This window comes from Phaethon lepturus, unplaced genomic scaffold (genome assembly GCF_000687285.1).
Source record: "Phaethon lepturus isolate BGI_N335 unplaced genomic scaffold, ASM68728v1 scaffold837, whole genome shotgun sequence".
In the NCBI taxonomy this organism is placed as follows: domain Eukaryota; kingdom Metazoa; phylum Chordata; class Aves; order Phaethontiformes; family Phaethontidae; genus Phaethon; species Phaethon lepturus.
The window spans coordinates 6,033-33,208 of record NW_010550897.1 but is presented as its reverse complement, the minus strand read 5'-3'; the positions used below and the strand labels follow the sequence as shown (position 1 = coordinate 33,208).

General features: G+C 38.2%; 1 protein-coding gene across 2 annotated transcripts in view; it reads right to left on the bottom strand.

Moving 5' to 3' along the window:
* The window catches only part of LOC104623543 (thyroid hormone receptor beta), a 48,393-nt gene that overhangs the window by 16,763 nt on the left and 4,454 nt on the right, over nt 1–27,176 (bottom strand). The window contains exons 1-2 of one of the 2 annotated variants that reach the window (XM_010290669.1): nt 10,473–10,819; nt 2–102 (exon numbers count right to left, since the gene is read on the bottom strand). In XM_010290669.1, the coding sequence (XP_010288971.1) occupies nt 2–102; nt 10,473–10,800 (429 nt within the window). In that variant the 5' untranslated portion in view covers nt 10,801–10,819. Of the gene's footprint in view, nt 1; nt 103–10,472; nt 10,820–27,176 lie in introns of those variants that run through there. The other variant, XM_010290670.1, reaches the window with a different exon arrangement.

Here is a 27,176-nt window from a genome sequence, read left to right as displayed (position 1 = left end):
CCTTGCAACCTTCGCAAGTGATGCAGCGATAATGATATCCGGTGGCTTTGTCCCCACATACTACACATAGCTCATCCTTGTCTAAGTAACTGGGTATATACCCTGTAAAGAAAAAGAGAATGTGGCATGTAAACTCGATATAAAGTGGTATGATACATTTGATATAAAAATATTATATTAAAATCCACTGCAGATCTTGTCTACCAGCCTCATACTTCTGAACTCACTGACTTTCTCAAATAAAAAGCTCATACTATGTTACAAATTTATTTAAACATAGTCTATAATATCTACTACTTTTCAGACTGTTTCAGCATCTACTGGTCAAGAGGGAGAAGTTAGGCTATGTCTGCTCTCTCCTGAGTGAAATACTACCTCAGAAAAATAAATACATTTATTTTTACCTCAGATGCTTTCACGTGAAAAAATAAAATAACAGCGAGACATACAATATATTTGTTTTTTCCGTTTCACAAAAACCCCGATATACTTGCATACTGAAGATGAGATGCCAGGTTGCAGGGTGACTCAGGGAGCTGGTAGTAAGAAATCTGAGAGATCATTTGTTTCCAAACAGCTCCACAGGTGTGGTTAGAGAAGTACCAGCAACAGATAGCCCAAGTTTTATTGATCATACCTGACCTAGGCGTGTTCTGCAGGAACATTTAATATAGCCTGAATTTAGGGTAAAATCCATGGCCATTCAAATATGCGTGTGTGTGTATACATACATGTGTTCGACATTTTCTCTTCTGAAGTGGTTTACCAGATGCCCAACAAGTGAAATTATTACTGCTATGAAAAACATTGGCAATGCTTGGTTCTTTTCCCACAATGACATTTGTTTTGATAACATAAACATATTTTCAATTTGAGCAAAAAAACAAAACAATTCTGATGGCAACGAAAAATAATTCTAAACTAAGGAGAACTTTTAAACAAGGTAAAATACAAACCTTCCAAAGCAAGTGTTCCCATGACTTATAATTAATGGAGTTATAGTACATAACTTTTCCTTCTGAAAAATCTCTCGATAAAGATGTAACACAAAAGATATCAGATTCACTTTGAGGCGAGAGAGGAAAGTGGACCTGTTTGTGTGGCCACATAAGATTATTAAAGTGTAGTAAATGTTTCACAGAATCCCAGAACGGCTGAGGTTAGAAGGCACCTCTGGAGGTCATCTGGTCCAACCCCCCTGCTCAAGCAGGACCACCTAGAGCCAGTTGCCCAGGACCATGTCCAGATGGCTTTTGAGTATGTCCAAGGATAGAGACTCCACAACCTTTCTGGCCAATCTGTGCAAGTGCTTGGTCATTTTATTGTTTTCAGAAGGAATTCCCTGTATTTCTACTTGTGCTCATTGCCTCTTGTCCTGTCACTGGGCACCACTGAGAAGAGTCTGGCTCTATCGTCTACATGATGGGGGATCAGATACTTGCACACATTGACAAGGCCCCCACCTTGAACCTTCTCTGCTCAAGGCTGAACAGTCCCAGCTCTCTCAGTCCCTCCTCACAGAACAGATGCTCCAGTCCCTTCATCATCTTTTTGGCCCTTTACTGGACTCATTCCAGTATGTCCATGTCTTTCTTGTACTGGGAAGCCCAGAACTGGACCCAACACCGCAGATGTGTTTCACCAGAGCTGAGCAGAGGGGAAGGATCACCACCCTCAACCTGCTGGTGATGATCTTTCTAATGCAGACCAGGATGCTGCTGACATTCCTTGGCTCAAGGACACACTGCTGGCTCATGTTCAACTTGCTGCCCGGTAAGAACCCCCAAGTACTTCAACGCAAAGTGCTTTACAGCCGGTCAAGACCCAGCTTGTACTGGAATAATTCATTATTCCTCCCCCAGTGCAGTATTTGGCATTTCCCTTTGATGAACTTCAAGAGATTCCTCTTATCCCATTTCTCCAGCCTGCCTCAGTTGCTCTGAATGGCAGCACACCCATCTGAGGTACCAGCCACCCCTCACAGTTTTGCATCACCTGCCAATTGGCTGAGTGCAATTTATGAGTGCAATGAGGGAAGAGTCCTTTGGATGTGGCTGCCTGTAACACTACCCTTTGCCACTGACTTGCTGAACCCCTCTGTAGCACCACAGGTTAGACTAGACTCCAAGCTTGCCGTCTTTATGCAGCCCTCATACCGCTACGGCTCGGTACAGCTCGGGGACTCGGCACACTGCAGTCACATGGACGGCAACCAGCAACAGGACTCAGGGCAGCAGAAGGCTGTTGGAGGATGCTGCAACAGGGGTGGCCATCATCTTCCTGTGACTTCCATCTAACATGCCAGAGGGTCAGCTCAGTAACAGCTTAAATGAAAGTGCCTTCCTAAGGCTACGCTTGCCAGAGGTTCTCCAGAAAGAAAAGACCAAATCAGAGAGAAAATACTTGAAATTAACTGAGCTTAAAATACTTGAATTTTCGGGGTGCTGGTGAGTGCATTAGGAGAGAGTAAAGAAGGCGGCAGGAAGTATTTGTATGGTCTACTTCATATGTCTCGTTTGAGCATAATTATGCGAAACTCAAATTACAGAGGAACATATATCCCTCTTCTGTACTGCTGGGAAGCAGGAGCACTCTGAAGCCATGCCTAGGTACCTGAATCTCATGTTTGCCAACACTCCTACTGGCATTGGAAAGGGAAGTGGAGTGTGAGAGAGTGACCTGAGATCCTACTGATGTGTCATACCAGTCTATAATACAGCAAAAAATCAGATTTACAGTCAGGTTACGTTTCTCCATGATGAACAAGCTGTGCTTGGATAAAGACTGGTGGACACGTGGAGCTGGTTCTGTGACCTTGAGGGAAGAGAGACAGCAGGGTTTCGACTCTAATTTACATCACTGACTCCTAATGGACATTATGCCAGTGGGGGATTAGCAGAGGCTATTATCTCCATCCTGCCCCGTTTCTGCTCACACCTGCCTCTGCACATGCAACACATACACAACATGGAGCTGATAAAGGAGGCTGCAGAGTCAGCAAAGGGATGCAGAATTTTCCACTAAATTTCTTGTAAAGATTAATGGCTTCTTGTTATTGCTGGTTACTGCTATTCATGAAACGCAGACTTAGCCTACTGTAGAGTATGTCCTCTAAAATTCAGTATCCCTGGTTTGCTTCCTCAAGAGCTACTTCTGAATTAAATGCCTTGATATTTCATGAAGTATATAATCTGGTTAGCACTCCTCATGTAATGGCAGCTTTATTCTACTGGAGGGGCAGGAGACCACTTGTCTAAACCACTTCCTTAAATATATACAGTAGCTTGCGCATGTTACCACAGGTGTCCATCTCCTTCTTGGAGTTTCATGACTTTGTCCAACCCAGGAAACAGCTTCCAATTTGGCAGAAAAGACAAATCTCCTACAGGCACTCCTAGTCAGAAATTAAAACCAGCATCCTTGCATGCAACCACACTCCCCATTTTGCTGCATCGAAGTGTTAGGTGCCAGCTATTTAAGCTACTTAAAATGTTACATATTATGTTCATCACTTTTGCAGGATTGTGCCCATGTCACAAGGTGAACACACACTTTGAACTCTTCTACTGATTCAACAGGAAACATGGATAGAAAAATTTTGTTGCAAGAAATCATTGGCAATAAAAGTGTGCAATAAACACCTTTTTTCTATTACAAGTCTGAGAGTGATATCCACACTTTTGTACATTTTTAACGCTCCTTTCAACAACTAATGGGGTCAGAAACTGCTAGAAGGTAGGAAAATCAGACCTTGAGCAGTATTTTAAAAAGATGTAATTAAGACAAACAGACATCATGCCAAGAGGAATAAGGGGACTTAGATTAAGTTCTCACAAACCCTAACATCCACTGTAAAAACTTCTGGCAGTTGCAAATATCCATCTGACCTCTGTATAAATTCAATGAAATTTCATTTGTAAGATGTGCAAATAAGCAGCCTCAGTGCATTTTTGCTGCTACTCAGAGTTAGAAACAATATCAGCAGGAGAAAATTCAAGTGTTTTTCTAAACTTGGTACCAGCATGGAAGCTATGAATAATGCAGTGGAGATTCTTGGGGAAGCTGTGGATGGCAGCAGAGTTGTCTGTTGGATGGTTTGAGTAAGAAGCAGAGCAACAGACTTCTCTCACTCCTTGCAGCACTTGGGGAAAAAAGAGGGGCAGACTAATAGGGACTTGTCTCTCACATCAGCAAGTACTTTGGTATCTTACGTGTTTAACAACTCTGAACCTAAGATAAAAACTATGTGGAAGAAGCAGATGCTGTATGGACAGAGTAACCCAGGTGTTCTCTTATGAAAAAGAATGTCTGATGACAAATCTCATGGGAACACTAGGTAGGTTCCTATTTCTGGTGTTCATATTTCATCCTTTATTTCTTGGTCAAAACCTACTAAGTAAATTGCTACGAGGAATCATTCAAAAGCAACACCAATCTCAGTGAACTGTACAATAATAACCAATATCGCTTCTTGGTCTTCCAGCTTCTATCTGCTGTATTCTAGCACCCTCATGGACTATCATTTGGTGCATCCCATACGATCCTCAAAGTTAACTATCTGTCAAGTACGACTTGACATTGTTCATCCTAATGCCCACCTTGGACCTTTGCTTTGAGTGGAGAATGACCACTGAATGACCTTGACCTGCCATGTCTGGTGTTTCCCCTGCAGCCTAAAGTAACTCCTTTGCTCCCCAGACTCCCACCTGCCAGTCCGCCTAATCTTACTGTCTTGGCAAGGCTAAGTACCCAGCAGAACCACTTGCTCCTATCTAGAAGAATATGTTGTATAATCCATTACAACCAATCTTGATGGTGATTTACAGTATATTTTAAATTGTAACTGTAGGTTTGTAGCGGTATGGCAAGAAACAATTCCCTTCAATAGGAAAATGCGCAATGAGTTTGCCCCAGCAGCCATAAGGACAGAATGAGATCTGCTAACCTATGCAGTCATCTGAGGTACTCTGTTTCATTAATACTGTATGCCTACACTCTCAAATTACCATTTGCAGGAATGATACCTTAAAGCAGTATATGTGACCCTGCACAGCGTAACAGATTGGAGAGACACAAATGACACTGGGTGGCTATTCTTGCCCTGCCCCCCCGCAACAAGGCAAAGAAAAGCTATTAAAATGAAACAACCCCTGAAAAAGAGTACTTTTTTTCCCCTCTGTACCTGGCACACATTAAAAAAAAAAAGCACGTTTTGAGAAAAGTCAAGAACCGATTTCAGTTTTGCTAAAGTATCATTGCACAGACTTTACATCTCCAGGTCTCTGTACAGATATTGTAATATTGGCTTAGGGTTTACACCACCCCTTAAAAAAACTCCAGGACCCAAACCGTATTTGACTACCTAACAGGGATATGAGTGGCATCGAGACAAACAAATTATGTCTGCATACCAGATGTTCCTTATTAGCTTGTTGCTGATCCACCATAGGCTTATACCTTACAAGAAGAAAAAGCCATTTTTTGCTATTGCACAAGGACACTTCTGTTTTAAGACCATTATTCAGTATTTTGATTTTCACTGTACACTGGCAGAGTGATGTAGTAAATATATTCCCTGACATTGTTTCTTCCTCCACCTGGTATGGTTTGCCTAACTAGAGACCACTCACTAAAGTGAGGAATTTAGGATTTACAGTAAGCTCATATTCACTTACTAGACACTGCAGTATGAAAATGAAAAAGATGAAATTAATTACTACCTTAAGAATCTCCAGCTGCATTAGAACTGAAAAGAAAATTCGTACTGCTGTTCTACCAATTCCATAATCACACTGTAACTCTTTGCAAATTATAAAAAAAATTACAAGCACCACTCAGATATCACCCTTGATACACTTGTGTAGAAAAAGCTTCAACAGAGTGTTCATCAAAGAAAGCATAGAGTCGAGTGAGAAAAATCATACTCCATTTTTGTTTGTGCTATTATCAATGTTGATCTGAAAGGCTGGGATGATACACTGATCCCTTCCTGCTTTCTTTAAATTACTCCCACTGAGAAAAATCGCCATCGAGCTTGGAAGCACCGAGAATGTTGTTAAACAGACTCACACAATTCTTGTTAGCCAACTGGCTTGCTTGTCTGCAATTTTGATCTTTATTGACATTCTTTGATTTATGGATTTACTAAAATTTGGCAAGAGATTCTGCAAAGATAGAATTTGCAACATTTTTATAGTCTCTTCTCCCTCAATGACTTCTTTGGGATGAGTTAGAAACCTTATCAACAGTAGTGCATTTTGCACAGATGTGCTGAAAAAAAATTTTAGTCCAAACTGTGTTACCACTTAAACTGCTGTGATCGGTACTGTACTCGCATCCATTACTAACTACAGGTACAAAATGCACTACTGTAAGAGTCAGACCATGCAATTTTTTTCCCCCAAAATTACTTAGATGTTTTTAGAGACCATACCTTAGTATTGCAAGTAACTTATTTAGAAATCTAAGCCTCACTGGACATCAGCTTTACTACTGATGCAAAAGCAAAGCATGACTTAGTTCACTTTCCCATCCCTCATCTGGCTGTGGAAAGGTTAGAGTAAAGGAGCTGGAAACACTTTTTCCACTGACACTTTTATTGAAAAAGAAACATAATTCTAAATGCTTAATGATTTGCTGAATCAGATGCAATTTTTCTGATCAGTGCTATCTTCTTAGATGGGTGGTCAAGAGCAAAATTAATCATTTTTAAGGCCAAAGTAATTGTTAACATAGTGGGAGCTGCTCTGCTGCAAAGGCCAAGATGACAAAGTGCTTTTGTAAATTGATTATATGCAGACGCCGCATATCATCACTCCCTGCGCCGATGAGAAGACATTTTGACATAACTTCCATGTTTTATTTTCTATTCAGAAAGTACCGTAATGTCTTCACACCGCTGAGAACTCAGTTTGGACTAATTCAGTCGCACATTCTAGCAGCCATACAATACATACTCTCAGCTGCATGTAAATTGCCTAAGAAAATATAAAGGGAAATAATAATGATAAGTACAATTACTATAACAACAACAATAATAACTTTGAAAGCCCCATTCTCCCAACATACCAAGAGCCATTAAAGAGATGGCATTAACCTTACCTTGTTTCTGAGAAGCAAGGTGAGATGCAGGCTGAGGAGCTGGTACTGCTACAAGCCCGACTCAAGGATTCCCACTTGTGAACTCCTGGTTTGGGGGGTAGCCCCTGGTTACTTCTGGTCCGACCCCACAGAGTCTGAAGTTAAAGCCTAACTTCATAGACACCCCCGAGCATCTTTCGTTAACTTTGTCTGGGAAATGACTGTGCAAAGGGAAGCAAAAGCCAACTCTCATCCCGGTTTTAACTTTGCAGACCTCTTTCCCATGTTGTCCAAATGACCAAAATAGTCCACACACACACCAAACGTAGGGATACTGAGGTTTCCGGACCTCTGTACGTATTTCTTTTGTACTTTCCCTATTTGCACTACTTCCGCCCTGTCACTGGGTACTCCTCCTCACTGTTCGGGCAGCGTGAGGAGACACGGGGACACTTTTGCTTGTCTGCTCAGCCTCTGCGCAAGGGGAGGGTGGCATGGGCTCCCCTGGAGCATCACCCATCCAGCGTGCAGTTCTGCAAGCTCACCATGGCCAGCAGCACCGTAAGAGAGGAAAAATACTCCCGTTTAAGCTCTCTGGGACTAAACAGGGAATAGCACCTTGTTCTCACGATGATGAGCCCTGTTCTGCTCATCAGATTTCACAGTCTCATGTAGAAAACAAAATGTATCTGGTTGCCTGTCTCCTATGGTAGGGTCAGGTCCAAAAGGGCTTCCTTAATAAAGCAGTAAGCTATTGCACGAGTATTGTGCTGCTACCTTTTAACAGCGTACACTACAGCACAAAAGATAACAGAGCAACAAGCAGATGCAAAGCTAAAAGCACACCTCCACCTCTTGATTTTCTGGAGCACAATTTTTTCCTTTAAAATTCAGGTCTTTCATCAGAATTTGTGACAGATAATCAGAAAGTAATAGTTTTTAATGTACTGTAATAACTGGAACAGCTTAAGAGCTTTCTTATATTTTAGAATAACTGGCTATACTTTCTAAATACTACTTTTTTTTTCCTTTAGTGACACATTGTTGGGGTCTTTGGTTCTTGTTTTTTCAAGTTATTTTCTGAATTCTCTTAAAGTGTCATAACGACAGAGAAGTAATTAAACTCCCCTTCATAAATGATAATTTTTTGAGCATCTAATGTTGATGCTTTTTCCTTCCCAGAGAGAAAAGAAGACTTCAACCATTTAATAACTAGCAAAAGTTCTGATAGGAAAAGGCTCCATGTGCTACTGAAAAGTACAGTCTGATTTGAACAGTGTATTATTGAGATTACTACAAATTTCCGGGGACTAACAGAAATACCAACTGTGACAATCAAAACTCCTCATGAACACCTGCTTATGGACTTAATTTTGCTTTAATGGGCTATTACCAAGGCTTCTCTAACAAACTCCCTTGTCCCCCCCCCAAAACAATTCTGGATCAATAAAGACACACATGCCCTGTGTAGAGCCTTCTGTTCTTAGGACAGGATTAAAAGATTCGTTAGTTTTATGATAGCTTGGTTAAAAGATGGAAATTAAAAAAAAAAAAAAAAAGAGAAGAAGCACATGTCCCACACAGTTTAGATCTCTTCTGCTTAACAAACTCAGCATTTGAAAAGGTTTGACAGAAGGGAGGCAACTTTTTATTGATTATCACAGTAATAAGGCTTTAAAGAATCCCAAAGCACATTGCTCAGTCTCCGTGAATGATCAATTAAAAGTCCGCTTGAGAGCTGGCTTCCACCAAAATTCACTGCCATTTCTTAGTGAAACTGAGGTAGTAGAAAGCAAGGGCAGACAAGTAGCTTTTAAAAACAACCCTGTTTCTTTCAACCAGACAGCTACAAGAACTTTAAACAGAGCAGATGTCAGGTGTCTGAGTACTGAAATAACTTCAAGCTCTGATCTAGGTATATCAATTATTATTTATAAACTTTAACATTATGAAAAATATATTACTTCACTGACTTTGCAATAGCAAGTCTTTATTTTTGCTAAGTTATTCCTGAGTACTATTTTTCTTTATCTGAAAGTAAGACATAGGAAAAGTCTACAAATAGTTATAAATTCATCAGTTAAAACCCAATAGCAGATAAATAGCCTTAAAAAGCATTTATAATGTTGCAAAACACAAAAGCATGCATTATCCACAACTACATATTTAGTCTACAATTTTATCATGTTCTTACAGCTTTCTAAAAGAGGATAAAAAAAAAAAAAAGTCCTTTATTATGAAATACAATGCTGCTCAACGTATACAATAAAGACATTTTTCTACTGGACAGTGTTTTGCAGTTGACACTAAGTTAAGTGCTAATGAATATTGCCTGCACAAAGGAAAACATTTCAGTTTTCCATGCAGTTAGTAAGATTGAGCAGTCTACTTTTTACTACAAAGCCACTTTAAAAGTAGTAAATGGTGTTTTCTCTCTCTACCTAGTTACATCAGAGTCATCTGGGTTTTGGATAACTGCATACAGAAAATCTGGTCTTAACAGAAAAAAGGACATCATGTTGGTACAACAGACTGTGTATTTTTATTCTTTAATAATGCGATTTTGAAGAAACACAGAGAACGTATACTCTGCATGCATCAGTTTGCTTGTCTGAGTTCAGAGCAAATCAACACCGAAAACATTTCCAAGTGTTTGTTGGTATTTTGGGCTCTTTTTGAACCTGCTTTGCTTACTTGAAAGCACAAGAATAAATTCTAAAAACAGGCAATGATTTAACCCTGAGGGAGCGGATATTGCACTCCGATTCTCTCTCACAAACATACTGATTAGATCAACTTTTGGGATGCAGAATAGTCTTTCTTGCATAGATCTATTATTGAATTTTCAGTCTTTTTTGCTTTGCATAATCAGAAACGACATGGTTTTTGCTTAAAAGACAGTAACTCTATTAAACATAATCATTTTCCCATACATATTTACAGTTCTGTTTTCAAAATATTTTGCCCGAGTTGCTGAGTAAACAGAGTTCACATTTACTGATAATGAGGACCCCCACAAATTGTTTGTATGTAATCAGAAACACAGCTTTAAGATGCAGAATACATAATGACGACATTTCAGAAGACAAACTTTATCTAGCTCACTGGTGAATAGCAAATGAACTTAATAGCCCCAGAAAGCAGAAAACAAGCAATATATTTGCAAATGTCTTTTATAGATCAAGAAAAAGTGCTTGGAAATCCTCATTGCTCACAGAAAACCTTACAATCACCTAGCAACCTATGTTACTGCTGCTTTCAATTTTGAACAGGCAGCCTTCACATTCAAAGATGTATCTCAGCCAACTGATGAAACTGCAAGTTTAAAGCAAAACAAAAACAAAACCAGAGATTTTTTTGTTGTTGTTGTTATTTAAATAAATTGCCCCTACCTTTCTTCTGAGAGTACGATGGCGACTGCACTTGAGAAAAAGTAGGTTTTTCTTCGGTGAAATATTCAGGTTGGTTGTACTGATTCAGGGCCATGTCCATGTCAGAGTACTCGCTTTTAAACACGTTTCCAGGGTAACTACAGGTATAAGGCTGATTCACCGCCCAGGCCTGTTCCATATATATGTTGTTACTGTGCAGGACCTGAGCATCACAACTGCTGTAACCCTGATTATCTTCGATATATGTGCAATAATCAGTGGACTGCATGTAGCAGTTGCTACCAGCAGCTGGGTGCACTTCATATATTTCTTGCATACAGTAGTTCATTTTGTTACCCTATCTCAGCTTCTACTTTACGTACACACACACATGCATACATATGCAGGCATGCATACACATGGAACGGAGCAATGAATATACACCAACGAAGTCGACTGCAAAACAGCCCATTTTACTTTGGAGCAGCACCTGATGTACTAAAATCCTATTTATATTGGGACGGCTTGTGAAGTCCCCTGCCAGTCAAACATATTGGGAAGCAGATTTATGACAGTCAAAGGTCTTAATCTGTGACTGTAAGTTAATTCCAAGGGAAGATGGCAGGCAGGTAGCAATGACCACCAGACAAAGAAGCGACGTCCCGACAACCCTCCTGCTCCCCCGTTTGTCTGGAATAATCATTTTATAAACCATTTCCAGCCTTTTCCAATATGATTAGAAAATGATTACTAAGGCGAGGACACAGTTATGTCACTGCAGTTGTCAACTTAAGTGTGAAGCATTATAAAGACTGCTTAAGAACTCCCAGAGGGGATACGCTGAAAATCCTAAAATCAATAATCCTGTTTTTCAGCATTAAACCATAGAAAATCCAATAGTGCTGTGCTGATGACCCAAACAGTAGTCTAGTTTGACAAAATTTAGCAACTTAATCTGTCATCAGGTTTATTGATTTTGTTTTACAGAATTACATGCATGAATCTCCCCAGCCTTCCACACATAACACAATCCTCCCCACTGCCTGATAATGCATTTATGGGAAAGCAGCTTTTCTAAACTTCTGTGATTTTGGAAGGTAATTTCTATCAAGTTCAACAGGTGGGAAGCTTCAAAATAATGTAATCAGCAAAAAGAACACTGCGTAAATATTATCAATAAGCTAATTGCTTTGCTATTCTGCTTTGTTATCTTTTATGTTTTAGTAATGAATTACTTCTGGAGGTGTATCTTTTTTGACAACAGACTGACTAAGGAGGGTTTTTTGCTCATTTTGGCTCACCTAAGAGCTATGAATATGTCAGTGTCACTACAACAAAAACTGTATGATCTTATAATTGCTTAATGTACCCCAAACCTCAACATTGTTAATGTATCTTGTTTAACCAGCTGTTCATTTTATCTAAAAGAAATTATTTTACTTTTAACTTTCATTAGCTGCTATTTGTTTTTTATGAGGCAAAGTAAGTTTTTTCCTCACAGTACAGCTAAAATATGGTAAAAGTCGTGAAGTCAGTAACAAGACAGTATCCCTCTTTAATGGCTCTTATTATTAGGAAGTAGAATTATTACTGATTTGATAATGAGGTCTAAGTTTTCTTATTTCACTCGTTTTAAACAATCCACAGGATTGCCAAAATTACCATGTAGGTTGTCCCTTTTGCATCTAGGATCTTAAGTATACACCTAAACAGTCCTCAAAAGCTCAGTGAAATAAGTAAGAACTGGGCATGACATGTACATATTTCTCCCTATCCAATATTGTTAACTTTTCAGTCTAATGCAAACAGCCAACAGAGAAATGTTCTCCCTTCCAACATACAACCGCAACTAACCTATCTAAATAAGAAGCATTGCCAATTAATATCTAATGTGCAGGCTAACGGAATTCAGGGTAGGTGCTTCTGATGATCAGAGAAGTTAAAATTCATGCTTGGATTTTTTTTCCCCTCTAACTATAAAAGAAGCATCTTTAACACACATTTGTTATTAACTTGCTCAGAAAGTAATAATACATTTAGTAAGTCAGAATGAACACTATCAAGATCAATTCTACCAAAGTCAATGAAGTTGCTTCAAAATGAACTTATTCTGCTGAAACTCCGATAATTTAAACTAACATCTTACTTAATGAAGTGCCCCAATAATTACTGAAATCCCAGATGTAAAACACAAATGAACTCTCATTCTCCATGCCGTTTTTACCGAAGATCTAACTCAACAAATAGCATTGTGAAATACAATGTGAAAAAGCACACAATAAAAGTAAATTTTTGTTTCAGCTCAGGCCCATGATCTCGATTTTACAAACAGTGATTTTGTCTGTGATAAAAAGCAAGTCTTAGGCAAGGTCTGATTTTTCAAGAATGGATGTTCAGCACTTCACAAAAACATGCCTGTGTTTCCTAAGAAACTCTGCAACGGTTGTTTACACAGAAACCCCCAAACCTTACCCATGTATGTGATCGGTTGGTAATATTGTAGTACATACAAATATAACACATACAATCTGCTGAGCTTACTTCTCTACACTCCCCAGAAAGAAAACATTCCACAAGTGCAACATGCAAGTTGTTAATTTACCACAGAACGATCTCCTGTACAGCCAGCAAGAATTTATGTGCGAGCTTGCACAGAGGTGAGGCTGTATTTTACAGGTTAGCACAGCAGAATACCTAGATACTTTTAAACCACACAGAAAAGCTTTGTAGAACTAGGCTTTAAATTCTTAATAGGTATTTTTCCCCATGTGGATTTGTTTCACCAGATGAGTCAAAATTCCGATGGATTTTCTCTTCTATTGTTCTTTTCCCCCGATTTGATTTAGGTTTGTTACTGAAAAGCTAAAAAGAATTGAGACTGTGTGTAGACAGAGCCATCCCAGCCAGGACGGCACCTGCAGCTATGGTATCTCGACGTGGCACAGCCTGTGACTTACTTTCTGTTCCAAAATAAATCCATCAGTCATTTTTTATTTGCTATTGCTATGTCAATAATGCTTAGAAATGTGTCATATATACTATTTTTGTCAGAATTACTGTAATATGGCAAGGAAATTAAATTACATGAAACTGTGGACAATGAGGAGAAAAATGGATGAGAGCCTTTTCTGACAAAAAAAAAAAATCATAAACACTGCCAGGGAATGGGGGTTCCTTACCCGTAATGTGCTAACATTGAAGAGGTTTGTAGCATGGCAGATTGTTGTTCCCTTGGAAACAAATCAGTTCAAAAAAACATGGCAAAGATTTAACATCCTTATTAAAACGGAAATATTCCTAAAATATTTCCATTTTAATCTCTTAGGGGCCAATCCTGCAGATCCCTTTCATGTATCATTTTCAATTAAAGAATTTCATAAAAGGCAGTCAGACGGGGTCTTTATCAACAGTCTGAAAGTGAAGTAGAAAATAATATTAACAGCTTTTCTGTGTCCTGTATTCTGACTTGAATATTAGAGTTTTTAAATCACGTCATGTTGAGCTTTCACTGCCTTCAGCAATATAGTATCACACTTGGAATTTTATTAGTTCAGAAGTATCTGATTATGTGAACACATGGAAATTAATCACTAGCAGAATAAAATCTCCAGTGCGAGCAAACAGGCCAGTGATAAAACAGAACCTTTGATACTGCGGCAGAAGAGGATCTAAAGTTTGAACCCTGCATAGTCTGAGGTGTCAGTTCATTGTATGAAAAAAGGCAGAAATTACTTGCTGAACATGAGTCTTGAATGCTCCAAAGGTTTTGAAATACTCACCTTGGTGTAAATCAAAAGTAAGTGTAGTGCAGTCAGTGGTGATACACTGGGAGGGCAAAAGTCAGGCCGAGAATGACTGAAAGGTGTCTGCAAGCGAGACTGCCTTACACTAGACTGTGCAGCTCTTTGTTGACTCCTGTTTTAAAAATTCCTACTAAAACTTTCAATTATGAACCATCAAATGACCCAGCAAGCTGCACTTCTCTTGTGACTGAACTCAATTACAAAAACCACCAAAATGAACCCACAGAAATGTTAAGGCAAGACAGTATTCCTGTGGATGATCCTCCCAACAGTACACCCCAACCAACCGAGATCCCTGACACACAAAAAAAAGGTGTCGTTCAGTGCAATCCACTCCGTTGTGTACCTCTGCTATCTGCATGAATGTGGTGGTGGCATGTTACCCGCAAAAGTCATATTCTCCCGATGGTTTCCAAACCATGCGCACCTGGTCTAGAGTCCTGGCTATCTCAATGCTGCACTTAGGGCCCCTACACACCACTTCTAAGAGATCCAGCAGTGTCAGTACACGGGAGGTACTGCAGGGCATTCAAATTAGTCAGGGCAGAGTGCCGCTTCTAAAGGACCAAATGGAAGGATCTTCACACTTTATGCATACAGATGAATAAAAATCCAGTATTTGGTCAAAAGTTTTTCACATTTGAACATGTATTTGCAAGGATTAAACATATTGTTCTGAACTCTTAACAGTTATGTACACTTGTACTACCAGCTCCTACTTGTACGTATTTTTGCGTGTTACAAAATAACTGTTATTTTTCCTGTTTATCAATTTTCTTGTTGCCATTTTCTCAGTCACCTCTGATGAAGGTTATGGGAAAAAAAAATTACATCACAGCTCTTCAAGAACACACATCTGCACTTTCATGACTCACACCACGTAACATGCGACACATCCCAGACAGTCCCTATCTTTTTGTATCATGAAGAAAATATACTGAAAACTGTAACAGCTTTTGAGCAGAAGTACTAATGTGGCTTTTGCAACACACATCATTTGTCAAATACAGCTATCTCTGTGCCCACATGATGAGTTACCACATCTCTTTAATGTACATATTTGCACTACCTTATTCATTCACTTTATGAACTATGATCAAAGACTCAAAATGGTCCCTCAAAAATATGACTATGCAAACACAGAATAACAGAATCATAGAATAGTTTGGGTTGGAGGGGACCTTTAAAGGTCATCTAGTCCAACCCCCCTGCAATAAGCAGGGACATCTTCAACCAGATCAGGTTGCTCAGAACCCCATCCAACCTGACCTTGAGTGTTTCCAGGGACTGGGTATCTACCACATTGCTGGGCAATCTGTGCCAGTGTTTCACCACCCTCATTGTGAAAAATGTCTTCCTTAGATATACTCTAAAGTTACCCTCTCTTAGCTTAAAACTGTTATCCCTTGTCCGATTGTAACAGGCCCTGCAAAAAGTCTTAAAAGCCCCCTTTAAGTACTGGAAGGCTGCAATAAGGTCTCCCCACAGCCTTCTCTTCTCCAGGCTGAACCACTCCGTCTCTCTCAGCCTGTCCTCATAGGAGCAGTGTTCCATTCCACTGATGATTTTTGTGGCCCTCCTCTGGACCCACTCCAACAGGTTTGTGTCTTTCTGGTGCTGAGGGCTCCAAACAATATTTTAGGAATCCAGGTATCAGCTTATCACATCAGTTCTGACACTCATGGGTCTTAGCGTTACAGATTAAACAAAAAAAAACACCTCAAACATCAGAATCCAAAATAATACTGAGCACTTACAACAACAGAAAATTAACTCTATATAGTATTTATCTTATTTTGAAAACTCTACTTCTGACTAAATCATAAAGCATGTAGAATTATGGAATTCTAGTGCTGTAAAGTTACAATAGCATTTGACAGTTCCTAGTGTATGTCTCAGTGGAATCAAAGATGTTAAAATTTGTCATTTTGTCTACACTATATTTATTATAGCAAGTGATACAGTTGAGGAAAAAGAGCTAAAGCTTTCTGGCATAAAAGAATTTCTTTGGGTTTGCAATAGAAGCAGCAAGCTTCAAACTAGCTGCCTCTGGTTTAAACCTGAGGAAGATCTTACACAATAGCACACCTCTTTTCTCATGTATTCAAGCTAGTTCTTTCTCCAGAACTGCTTCTCTCACAAAACCTGCTGTACGTTGGTTATGACATGCCAGTAAATTTGTATGTGACTCATAAAATGCCAGTGTGATATGCCTTTTATTGAAACACTTCAGACTCATTAGTCTGTTTGGATAACAAAGAATGTCATAGTTTATATTTAAATGTTCAGATTCACTACAAATCCAGTTCTCCCTGAAAATATTTGACACCTTGAATAAATTTGGTGAAAAGAGAATGGAGCTTGCTCTTTCATGATCAAGACTCTTCCAGGGTTTGTAGTGGCTTTTTCTTGCACTAGTTCCTTGCACTATTCACAACACATGTAGGTGGCACACAGTCTTGTCAGAAAGCATTTGCTCCTTGAGCAGTTTGCCAACAAACTGGATAACAATATTCTTGAATAGTGTTTGACAACTTTTAAGATTGTCTCTGAGCAAATATTGCAAAGAGTAATTATAGACCTGTGACCCAGACAACCCAATTTGTTAAGTCTCCCCATCTCATAATTGGAAGACCCTGTTAGCAGACATCAGTTAATTAGACAGCTGATCTCTTGAGAAAGTCACCGCCAATACTTAAAAAACATATACCTTTTCGGAGTCATTCCCTACCACAACTCCACACGAGAACTTCAAGGTAAAAAGTTGCATTTGTTCAAAAAGAAGATCCAGCAGAAAGCTAGCTAATGTAGCTGGACACAACATAATTAACAGACTCTTGGGTGGGACTGTCTGGGTTTGGCAGCCTCCTGATAGCCCTTAGTAAGACGTTAAAGCGATCAACACCTGACATCTGTTAGCAAAGAGGCATTCTGAGGTAAAGAGCAACTAAATCTAAAGAAATCAGGTACTTAGACCAGTTTAACTTTTTCATGAGGTGATATCCTGCCTGACACTGTAATCTTTCTTCCTGGAGTGACGCAAGACTTAAGTAAAAGAAAACATCTTGTAGTCCCTCCGTCCAATATGCAGTAATTATTTTTTAGGCGAAGAACAATGAAGAATTATTTAACCCATTTTTAAAAAGGAATAAAAACAACTTAAGCACTAAACTTGTGCTAATACCTAAGCAACCGTGATTCTTAAAAGGAATTCCTTCAGTGCTGCCCTGCTATGAACACAAAAAGCTACCTGAAAGAAAATGATCAATTCTCCTGACTACTGAGGCAAAGAATATTCATAACAAGAAGCTCCATTTATTTGGGTTCTGTATATGTACTTACTGAGGCTTTGGGGGTGGTTAATAAGAAGAAAGAAGAAAAGGCAAACAACACAGTAACAGGTGAGAGGTGAACACCTTGAAAGCAGTAAAAGAATGCTTTCATTTGCCTTTGCATTTTTAATGTGTCAAGGATGTGCTTTATTTAAAAAGGCCAGGTTCAGAAAATATTTTTGATCAGCTTATCAAAACCATAAAGAGAGAGACAAATAAATTTTTAAAGGGGCTAAAGGAATAGGTATTATTCTATACTAGGTATCACACAGAAAATCCCAGTAAGTACTCATCACATTGTCATCAGGGCTCTTCACAAAGCTATTGAATTGAATAAAAAGGAATTCTAAAAATCACAACTATCCCTGTTGAAAAAAAAATTAAAAAAATTGGTAACAAGAAATACCTCCCCCCCAATAACGCTTTTACTAATGGCCAAACCAGTGACCATAAACAAAGATATAACAACCTGTTGTGTTTTTTTTTTAATACAGCATTTGCTGTGCTCTGCATAATAATGCCAGTTACCTTTACACTTTTTTTCTTCTTTTTGGTATTCCTGGGCACTTGACAGGACTTGAAAGTTTGCTTTTGTATGGCCTGGCTGTAAAATTGTGCTAGTCCACGTTGAAGCATGTCGACATTGCAAAAGCTGCTGTCCGTTCCTCTGGATATGATAATTTTTGGAGTGTCTTTTCCTACACAAACGGTTTTCTGCTATGCCCACTACATTCCATTTCTGATTTCTGTCAGGAAGGTGAATCAGTCTGTCCCATGACAGGAGGCCACATCTTGGATGTTTGGCAAATACTGCAGGGCTACAAACTGTTGGCATTGCCAAAATCTTGCTCAGGTGTGGAGTTTTGGAAAGCGGTTCCCCAGCTCTCCTGATGCCGTGGTATTCCCATGCATCTCCACTTGACCGCACTGATACGATGCAGAGCCTTTCAGCCATGCCCATTCAGTCACCATAGCTCCCCTTCGGTACAAGTAAATATAAAATTTTCCCGTCTGTGAAGCCTGAGCAAGTAGGCAGATCTATGTGGACAGGCTAACACTAGATGCAACTTTCACAACATCACAACTACAACAGGGGCCTCAGGTCAAGTTACCACCAATTTATTGCCTTGCCCGTATGATCATTTGAGGTCTTGTAGGTCGAGGCTGGTCGTGAACAATTTTCAGATACTTAAAACACAAAACATCAAGGATTCAGCCTTGTTTGACTTTGCTCTTATCGTAGGCTGACCTGAGGGACACTCTGTTACCTAAGTGTGACATTCTTATGTGGGCATGCTTAGCAGTTCCGCTTTTGCTACCTACTGCCTTTCTCTAGTTGTGGTCACAGTGGACTATCAGAGACGCTAATTTTATCACAGGAGTTTGCACATTTAGATCCAGTGTAGATAATGAACAATACGAAAGCTGCATGATTTGATCTAATTAGTCATAACGATTAGGCAAATTTATTTATTATTTGCTACAGAAGAAACTGAGATAGCACTAGTTGATAAATCTGTAAACCTAAATATAGACCATTTTCTATTTTTGGGTAGCAAAGCTAAATGCTATAGAAATGACACATCAGAGATTATATTCCACGTTTAAAGAAATTATTTTATATTACATGTATAAATATTCAAATACAAAATAGCTTTCTAACTTGCATATAGAAAATAGCAAATTCCAGACATTCGACAAGTGATATCCACTGTGGTTTTAATCATAGCAGGATTCTGTTATTTTAATGGACCTAAGAGTTAATTTTACATACATTTCACTCGCTAAAGTAATTCCTATACACATTATTATATTCTAAGTTTGTAATTTCCTGATTAAATGATTAAAAATAACTTTGGATTTCAGTTACCAGATTTATCATAGTATTTCTGTTTCTGAAAGTTTTAAGACTTCTCTTAAGTGGAATATTCCTAATATTGGACATATTCAGAAGACTTAATTTTATGATTTGTATGAAATACTGTTATTCTGTGCTAGTCCCTGATAGTATATATAGCTTTCCTCAATACCTTATTTAATTTTAAATGTAACACATACTTTTTTTTCTGCTGGGAGTGTTCTTTTTACACACTGTATCTCAGCTGGACATCAATAACATGTTTATTATTCTCAAACAAATATGAGAATAATATGAGAAACTATCTGGCATCACAGACCCCAATCCATAAGGCAGTTGAGTTGACTACAGAATTTGCACTTACCTACTTACTTCTGGCTTTATAAATCTGCTCTTAGTTCAGACTTGGTTTTCTTAGTAAAATTGAAAACTAAATGCAGGTAATATGGCAAGAGAATATCACTTGTAGGAGTATAATCAGATTTAAAATAGAATAGTGAAAGTAACCCAGAAAGTACTAGGCAATTTTAAAAAACTAAAAGAACAGACTATAAAACATTTTTTCATAATTTGAACACTTTTATGTCTTCTGGACTTCATAATAAATTTAAGCTCAGAGGGAGAGACTGGATTGTTCTGGTAAGACCCTCTGGGAGCTACACAGAATTCACTTATAAGATCTGAACTGAACTTGGCCACTTCACTTATTTTGGCATGGAGAGTAATGTGCACTATAACCCACCCTTCCACTAGGTTTTGTGTAACCTCAGATAACATACCCTTCAGTACAAGGTTACTCTCTTCTTCCCTGTCTTCCTTCACGTTCTAGTTATCCCCCTGCATGGATAATACAGCATCTTTATACAAATGCGAGAGCCAGGCACGTGCAATATATATATAAAAAATACAGGCATTTCTGTAGTTCACTCATAAATAGATACTTCCAGGCAATATGAGATGACAAGCAATGCCAGACAAGCGTGTTGTGCCTGCACAACATGAGAAACAGAGAGATGAGAAGTTTTTATGCCCAAAGGGAAAGATGCAGCAAATTAATTGAAACAAGTAAAGTACTTTATAACTTGAGCAGTCAATTTCTTGAGCAGCCCACTGACCATACACAACTCTTGACCTGTTTTAAAAAGCCAGTTATATCCTCAGTTACACAGTTCTTGCTATGGGACCTGGAAATGAGATCAGCAATTCATGATCCAGGCGGTTCAATCTTGTTAGGCAAAAACTTCTATATCTTTTTCCCAAATTTATCTTTGATATTAAAGGCCATCTTTGCTGTCTTTTAGCCTATATTATGCAGATTTGCTTTACCTTTGGTTTTAATTAAAAAACATACACTCACTGCAATGGCAAAACTTTTGTTCTGCCAAGGATTCAGAGGGCATGTCACACAAGGCTTACAGATTAAGTTTAGCAAGAAACTCTAAAACCCTCCTTAACTTAAAAAAATAAAATTAAAACATATTTTACAATTTCTGTGTTTGCAAAGCATTTGTAGGATTTTAAAATATGATTCTAGACATATTTAAACTATGAGATGAATCTGATTCTATTATAGCTTCTACCATTTGGAACTTGCCCAGGCAGAGTTTACAAAGGCTAATGCAACATCAAGCAGTTTTATCCTCTCTTTTCCTGTCAGTTCCCTCTGAAATTTGTCTCACTATTTTGACTCCTATGCTAGCTACAGTTTATTTAATTTTACAAGCTTCCACTTTATTTCACAAATTCCCTTCAGTCACCAGGGACATTTTACATTCAAATTTTGCTAGACAAGGATTAAGTTGTAAGGAAGTACCACTGAGGGGTATCATATTTTGTCTCCTTTTCTTGTACCTTCTACACTGTGGTGCAGCAGATATATATGTCCTAAATTACCATTCAGCTTATTAAAATGTTAAATTACAGTTTCACTACAGGACTACATTATTTATTCTACTCCCTTTGTTTTAACGTATCACGCCTGATTTTCTCAAAAGCGCGCCTTTTTTTTTTTTTTTTTTTTTTTTTTTGCAACGGAGAATGTTTAAATCTCCTACATCTGCTCTTGGTTTTGTCAAACCAAAACCCTTGATAAAGTATGATAATGTAATTTTGTCTGAGCTCCCTAATTGTAAAAGAAGCATCCCTTTCTCCCTCTAGCTACTGCTAAAATGGCTATAATCAAGGCAGAATGCAGTACAGCCTACTGCGATGAATCATGACTAAAACCACAGGCCCTATTTCAGAGTAAAGAGGGACTAATAAAAAGGGTCTAAAGCTCTTCTTGTCAATATAAGTAAAGGAATCCTCAAGTAATTTCAGAGATATAAAAACAGCACATCATAGCAATAACTGGCACCTGAGCAGTCAACAGTTCAAAACCTTCTCAAGTTCCCATCAGAGTGTCTTTAAAGGTAGGTTTGTTTTATAGAAGCAGAAAAGTTTTAGTAGATGAAGGGACCATTGAGCTAAACTAGAAGGACAGGTGAGGAGAATGCCTCAGAGGTTGTTTATTACAGGCAGTGACAAAGACTCCTTATGGGTGATTATAAAGGTTGGCCTGTTCTCAGATATGCAGTGTTACCTGAATGTCACTATATAAAGGACTATAAAAACAATGGAACAATTAATTTGTTTTCATCTCAGTTATATGCTTTTTTCTCTACTTCTTTACTAGTATCTGCCGACAGTGGTAAAGGAAGAGATACAAAAAGCCTCTCCCTTCTTTAGTACGTCTCAAGAGAAGGGAGTCATAGCTTGTTTCTTCCAGAAAGATGGGAGATGGTAGCCAGCCAGCCAGGAGGACAGTGTTTCTTGCTGGAATGAGGTGTGTATCTGTCCTGAACTTTGACCCTGACAAAAACTCAGGGTGCAGAGCATAGGACCAAAAAGCACACTGAAAAGAGTGCCTGTACCTTGTGCTCACCACAACGACCCTTGAGGCACCCCATTAAATCCTCCCTGCTGTGCCCTGCGAGCTACACCCATTTTTCCCAGCTGGGGATCTGCCCTGTTACACCCAAGGCTGGCATTTCTATTAGTATTATTACTATTACTGCTTTATATCACAGTAGCTCCAGTTGACAGCTAGACCCATCGGTCATGAAAGCTGCTGTGTGACCACACTGGCAATCAGTCGCTGCTCCTCAGAGTCTACATTGCTCACACTTTTTGGGGCAGTACAAATATTTCTTTTTCACCCTCAGCAGCAGGCTATCACTTATTTTCAAGGCAAAAGGTAAATCAACAAGTTTTAGGATGTCAGAAGATTGCTATTTTTACAGTTAAAACTATATTTCCTCTCACAACAAAAAGTTATTTTACATTCCAAAAATGCTTACAGCCTGTGAGAATTTCAACCTGTAGCTGATCAAAATAGTAGCAGTAGGTGAATATATTAGCAGTCTCTGAAATGTCATTAACTTGATTGCAAACACAAAGATTGACAAAATTGATTCTTATATAAAGTTTTGCCTCTTCTCATATTTGAAGTTTGCTGAAAACAGTGCATCAAGGGCAACAGCACTTTACTTTTTTTTAAACATTGAAGTATGCAAGCATCTAAGGACATTTAAGTGGGTTGGCTTCAGAGAGATCAACTAAGGCAAATGTAATCAGGATTAGGACCGACGGGTGCATAGTAGGTTGATCAAGCAGCCTAGCTTTGTATGGACCCAGTCCAGTAACACTAGATGATTTTTACCTAATGACTTAAGAAAAAAAAAGCAAGCAAACTACAGTTAAAGGACACTCCCCTCCCCAGCAAAATTAAAACCCGATTCATGTTTTGTACAAGCATTTTAAGGCACACAAAGTAACTGTAAGTAAAAGCATGTAAGGTTTTCGTGTGTTTGTGCTGGGAATGGTCAGACTATCTGTGCCAGACAAGGCTAAAGTTTCAGTCATTCTCAATGTTGCAGTCAGTTCACGGCATTTTATTTTCTTTCCTTTATTTTGCTTCTCTCCTCTTCTCTTTGCCTCTCCTTTTCTCCTTTCCCTTCCTTCCCTTTTCTCCCAAATAACACCAAAGCATTTTCTTCTTATTCTTCCTTATCAAACGTGGAAACACTTCACAATGGAGTTTCACAACTTTTAAACTAGGTTCATGTGATCCTTGTGTAAGCAGAAGGATGGAGCACAGCTAATACAGACTAGCAAGATTCTTTTTTATAAATATGCAAACCCTGCCTTCATATAAGGTGCTAAATAAAACCTTTGAGACCATGTGATTTCTTTCCTAAACTTTAAAATGTAAAAATGACAGTGACTATAAGAAAAAAGTGTACAATGACAGAAAGGAACTGTAATTAGCAGGTGGAACTAGTGATGTCTACCAAAACCACTAGGTGATTCCCAGTATTTCAGAAACATGTGTGTGTATGTGTATGCTTGTGGAAGCAAACAGTGCCAGGATTATTTAATCCAGGACTGTTGTATTGTTACTCGCTGTTACCACATTGGTGATATTATAAAATATCTAAATACTACATTTTAGAATACAGCTTTCAATACAAATGAAATTTCAATATTTTCAAACAATATTTTGGATAAAGATTACATCATGATGAAAGAAGAGTGTGCACATATTACAATAATTTTTGTAAATGTAATTACAAGATTTACAATTTGTAAAGAGTTTTTCATATGTAATAAAGGTAACATTAAGAAACTTGCAATATACAGTGTAATAGCTTTATCCTTGTTCTTGCTGACAGCTATCTTAATGAGTTCCTCAGTATGAACCAGTGTAATGGCTTTTTAAAAACACACTGAATTTCTATTAACTATTAAAGTAATACTAGACATATACTTATCTCATCAAGAACATGAGCTTGACATTATGCTCAGATTTCTAAACATAAGAAAAAATTAATGAGAGGAAAAGAATATCCAGAAGAATGTGACAGCTCGTCTGTAGGTTAACCAGAGGCAGGTTCTAAGCACAGAGAAGCAAGATGCTTCAGGGTTTTGGTATGTCAAGAGCTACCTGAAACCCTCTCCTTAGAGAAACGAATAGGATTTGTGTACCTGAATATGGAATCTTGTGACAGCTACAGTTACAATAAAAATACTGAAAGGAAGGAATGACCAAAGCTGTATGGGAAAAAGCAGTAAGATACCAGGATACACAATGGAACTAGAAAAGTGATGTTATCCAATGCATTTGACCTTCTCATAGTTCTGTACAACACATGGGAGTTTTGCTGAGAACAAGGTATACCTGAGCACGAAAGCTCTGTTCAAACCACAGGGCTCACCTGGTTACTGTTCTCCAACAGGAGCCGTGAGCACTACCCGGGGGAAGAGTAAGAACAAAGCAAGCAGATAGGAGTTCCTACCGACAGTCTCCCAATCCCCAACTACTGTCAGCCCAAGGGACTGCCCCAGCCCCTGTAGCCTATCTAAACTGTAGTAACACCAAAGAAATCTCTCTTTGAAGTGCAGCCCAGTCTCCTCTTGCAGACACTTCCTGCATTCACAACACACTTTGGCAAGAGTTCCAGTGCCTGTCTCTCTTACGTGCAGCACCACCTCCCTCTGTTTTAAACCAAGATTAATTTGATGCCCAACAGACAGCGATCCACCTCTCCAGGACTCATTCTGCAGACCACTGCTTGTGTGAACATGGGAATGTTAACAGATTTTTACCCTCTTTCTATTATGTTGGGGAATTCTTTTAATTCCTGGGAACATACTAAAATAAAAGTGAGAAGCCAAAACATCATTTCCAGATTATGCATCAAAATACCATAAAATAGATCTTTAAAAATGTGTAAGTTACAGTGAAATCATTTGGGAAATCACTCAAATCACTTCCACAAATCACTTCAAATCACTACCACTGTTTTATAAAACCTTGATTCTGAGTACTGCTTTTGCCATGAGCTTTCAGATCAATTCACACGGTCTTTCCTCAATTCCACACTGGACCTTCCACTCCTCCTCACTGAGGAATTGACAGTATATTTGGCCACTGTTTACTAACAGCAAATCCTGGGGATATGTGAACATAATTGAAGCTCTCTGTTTTTTTCAAGATGATAAAACAGTTCAAGCTATTTTAGTTCTAGAATCGCTTAAAGAGAGGCCCTGTATCTTGAAATAACACCTCCTGTTCAAGGACTGAGGTTTGAGCAATGGCCAGGTAAAAAAAGTTACTAAAACTAGCAGTCTTGACAAATACATAATTTGTGAAAGTCAAAAAACAATAAATCAATAAATAAAGTTTGCCCAAATAATGCAGTCAAAGGCTTCTTCAGAAAGACAGACAAACTGGGATATGAAGAGAGAATTCTTTAAAACTTGAAATAAACTGAAGCTTGGTACAGCTCTAAATAGTTTTCAGACATGTGATTACATTCGTAACAAAGCAGATCTGAAAGTCTGGCCTTCATGTTTAGCAACCTTTAAAAATTTCCTTAAACATTTGTTGTCTTTTATGATAAACACTGTAGCAAATCTGATGCTTTTAAAGAACATCATCAGAAATGTATTTAGGGAATGAAAAAGCTATTTTGTTTATATGGAAAAAAAAAACCAGAAAATGCCTGATTGGATACTAGCTTTCCTACAGTTCATCAACAGCTTTACATTTGTCACACAAAAATTACAGTCCTCTCTACATATAGACTGCATATCAAGGACAAGTAGTGTAAATTCATTGCTGTGACATACAGTCATCAGAAGAACTGAACAGCAGTCTGTGGTCAAGCTTATGAAGATCATAAAATGGTAGGCTGCAACTTGTGTGGCAAGCACAGCAAAGGGAAGTGTTTTATTTTATATGCTAGTGGAGAAGACTTAGAAGAAAAACACAAGGACATTTTGGGTTTTTTAATTAAGTATCTTAAAAGATTTTTGTCTGCTAAATTAAAAAGTATGTTTTATACTGACAACACTATGCACTCCTTCTAACTGATGGCAGCAGTGAAACAGAGTGTTACACAGTCTAAGAATGATACTTAGAATTCTAAACACAGCAGTCTGTTCCCATCAGAAATAAAATTCAGAAAGATGAGTTAACAAAAAGAAGCACCTCTGGTTTAAATAAAATGACTACAGAAAGGGACTAAGTATACTGATGGATTATTGAAAAAAAAATAGAAAAGGAAAAAAATATCAGCACTAACATAATGAAACATACTTAAGAAAATGGCTAGCAGATGTTGCAAAGCTAAAAAAACAACAAACCCCATGCTTTTTTTTTTCCCTCTGTTCTCTGTGAAATCCTAGCAGATCCAAATTTTTTGGAAAAATGTGTGTATCTTATCTGGCAAATATAGCAGGTATCCATGAGTTGTAAATATCAAACTTAAACACCTTTAGAAAAACACAGATGTAAGATCTTCACGTTTCTCCTAAATAAAAACCACTCTTTAGAGAGCCTTTTTTCCCCCCATGATGGGAAAGAAAACCCCAACAGATTATTAAAGAATTGCATAAAAAATTGAAACATTAGAAAATGTTATACACACTACTTGCCTTTTGAAACTTTTGTATTTATACAGCACTTTTTGAAAGCACTTTTTAAAACATTAAAGTTTAAAACAAAAAAGTTAAAATTAAACCAGAATGTCTGTAGCTTAGAACTTACCAAGTGTGATATTTTTAACTGCATATTCAAAAATACGCTTCTAAGTAATAAGAGCCATCATGGAGTGATTCATAGCTTCATGCAAAAACATCCCACAATATAAATCTTGTTAACCTTTTGAAAATCCCCAAAAGCTCATTA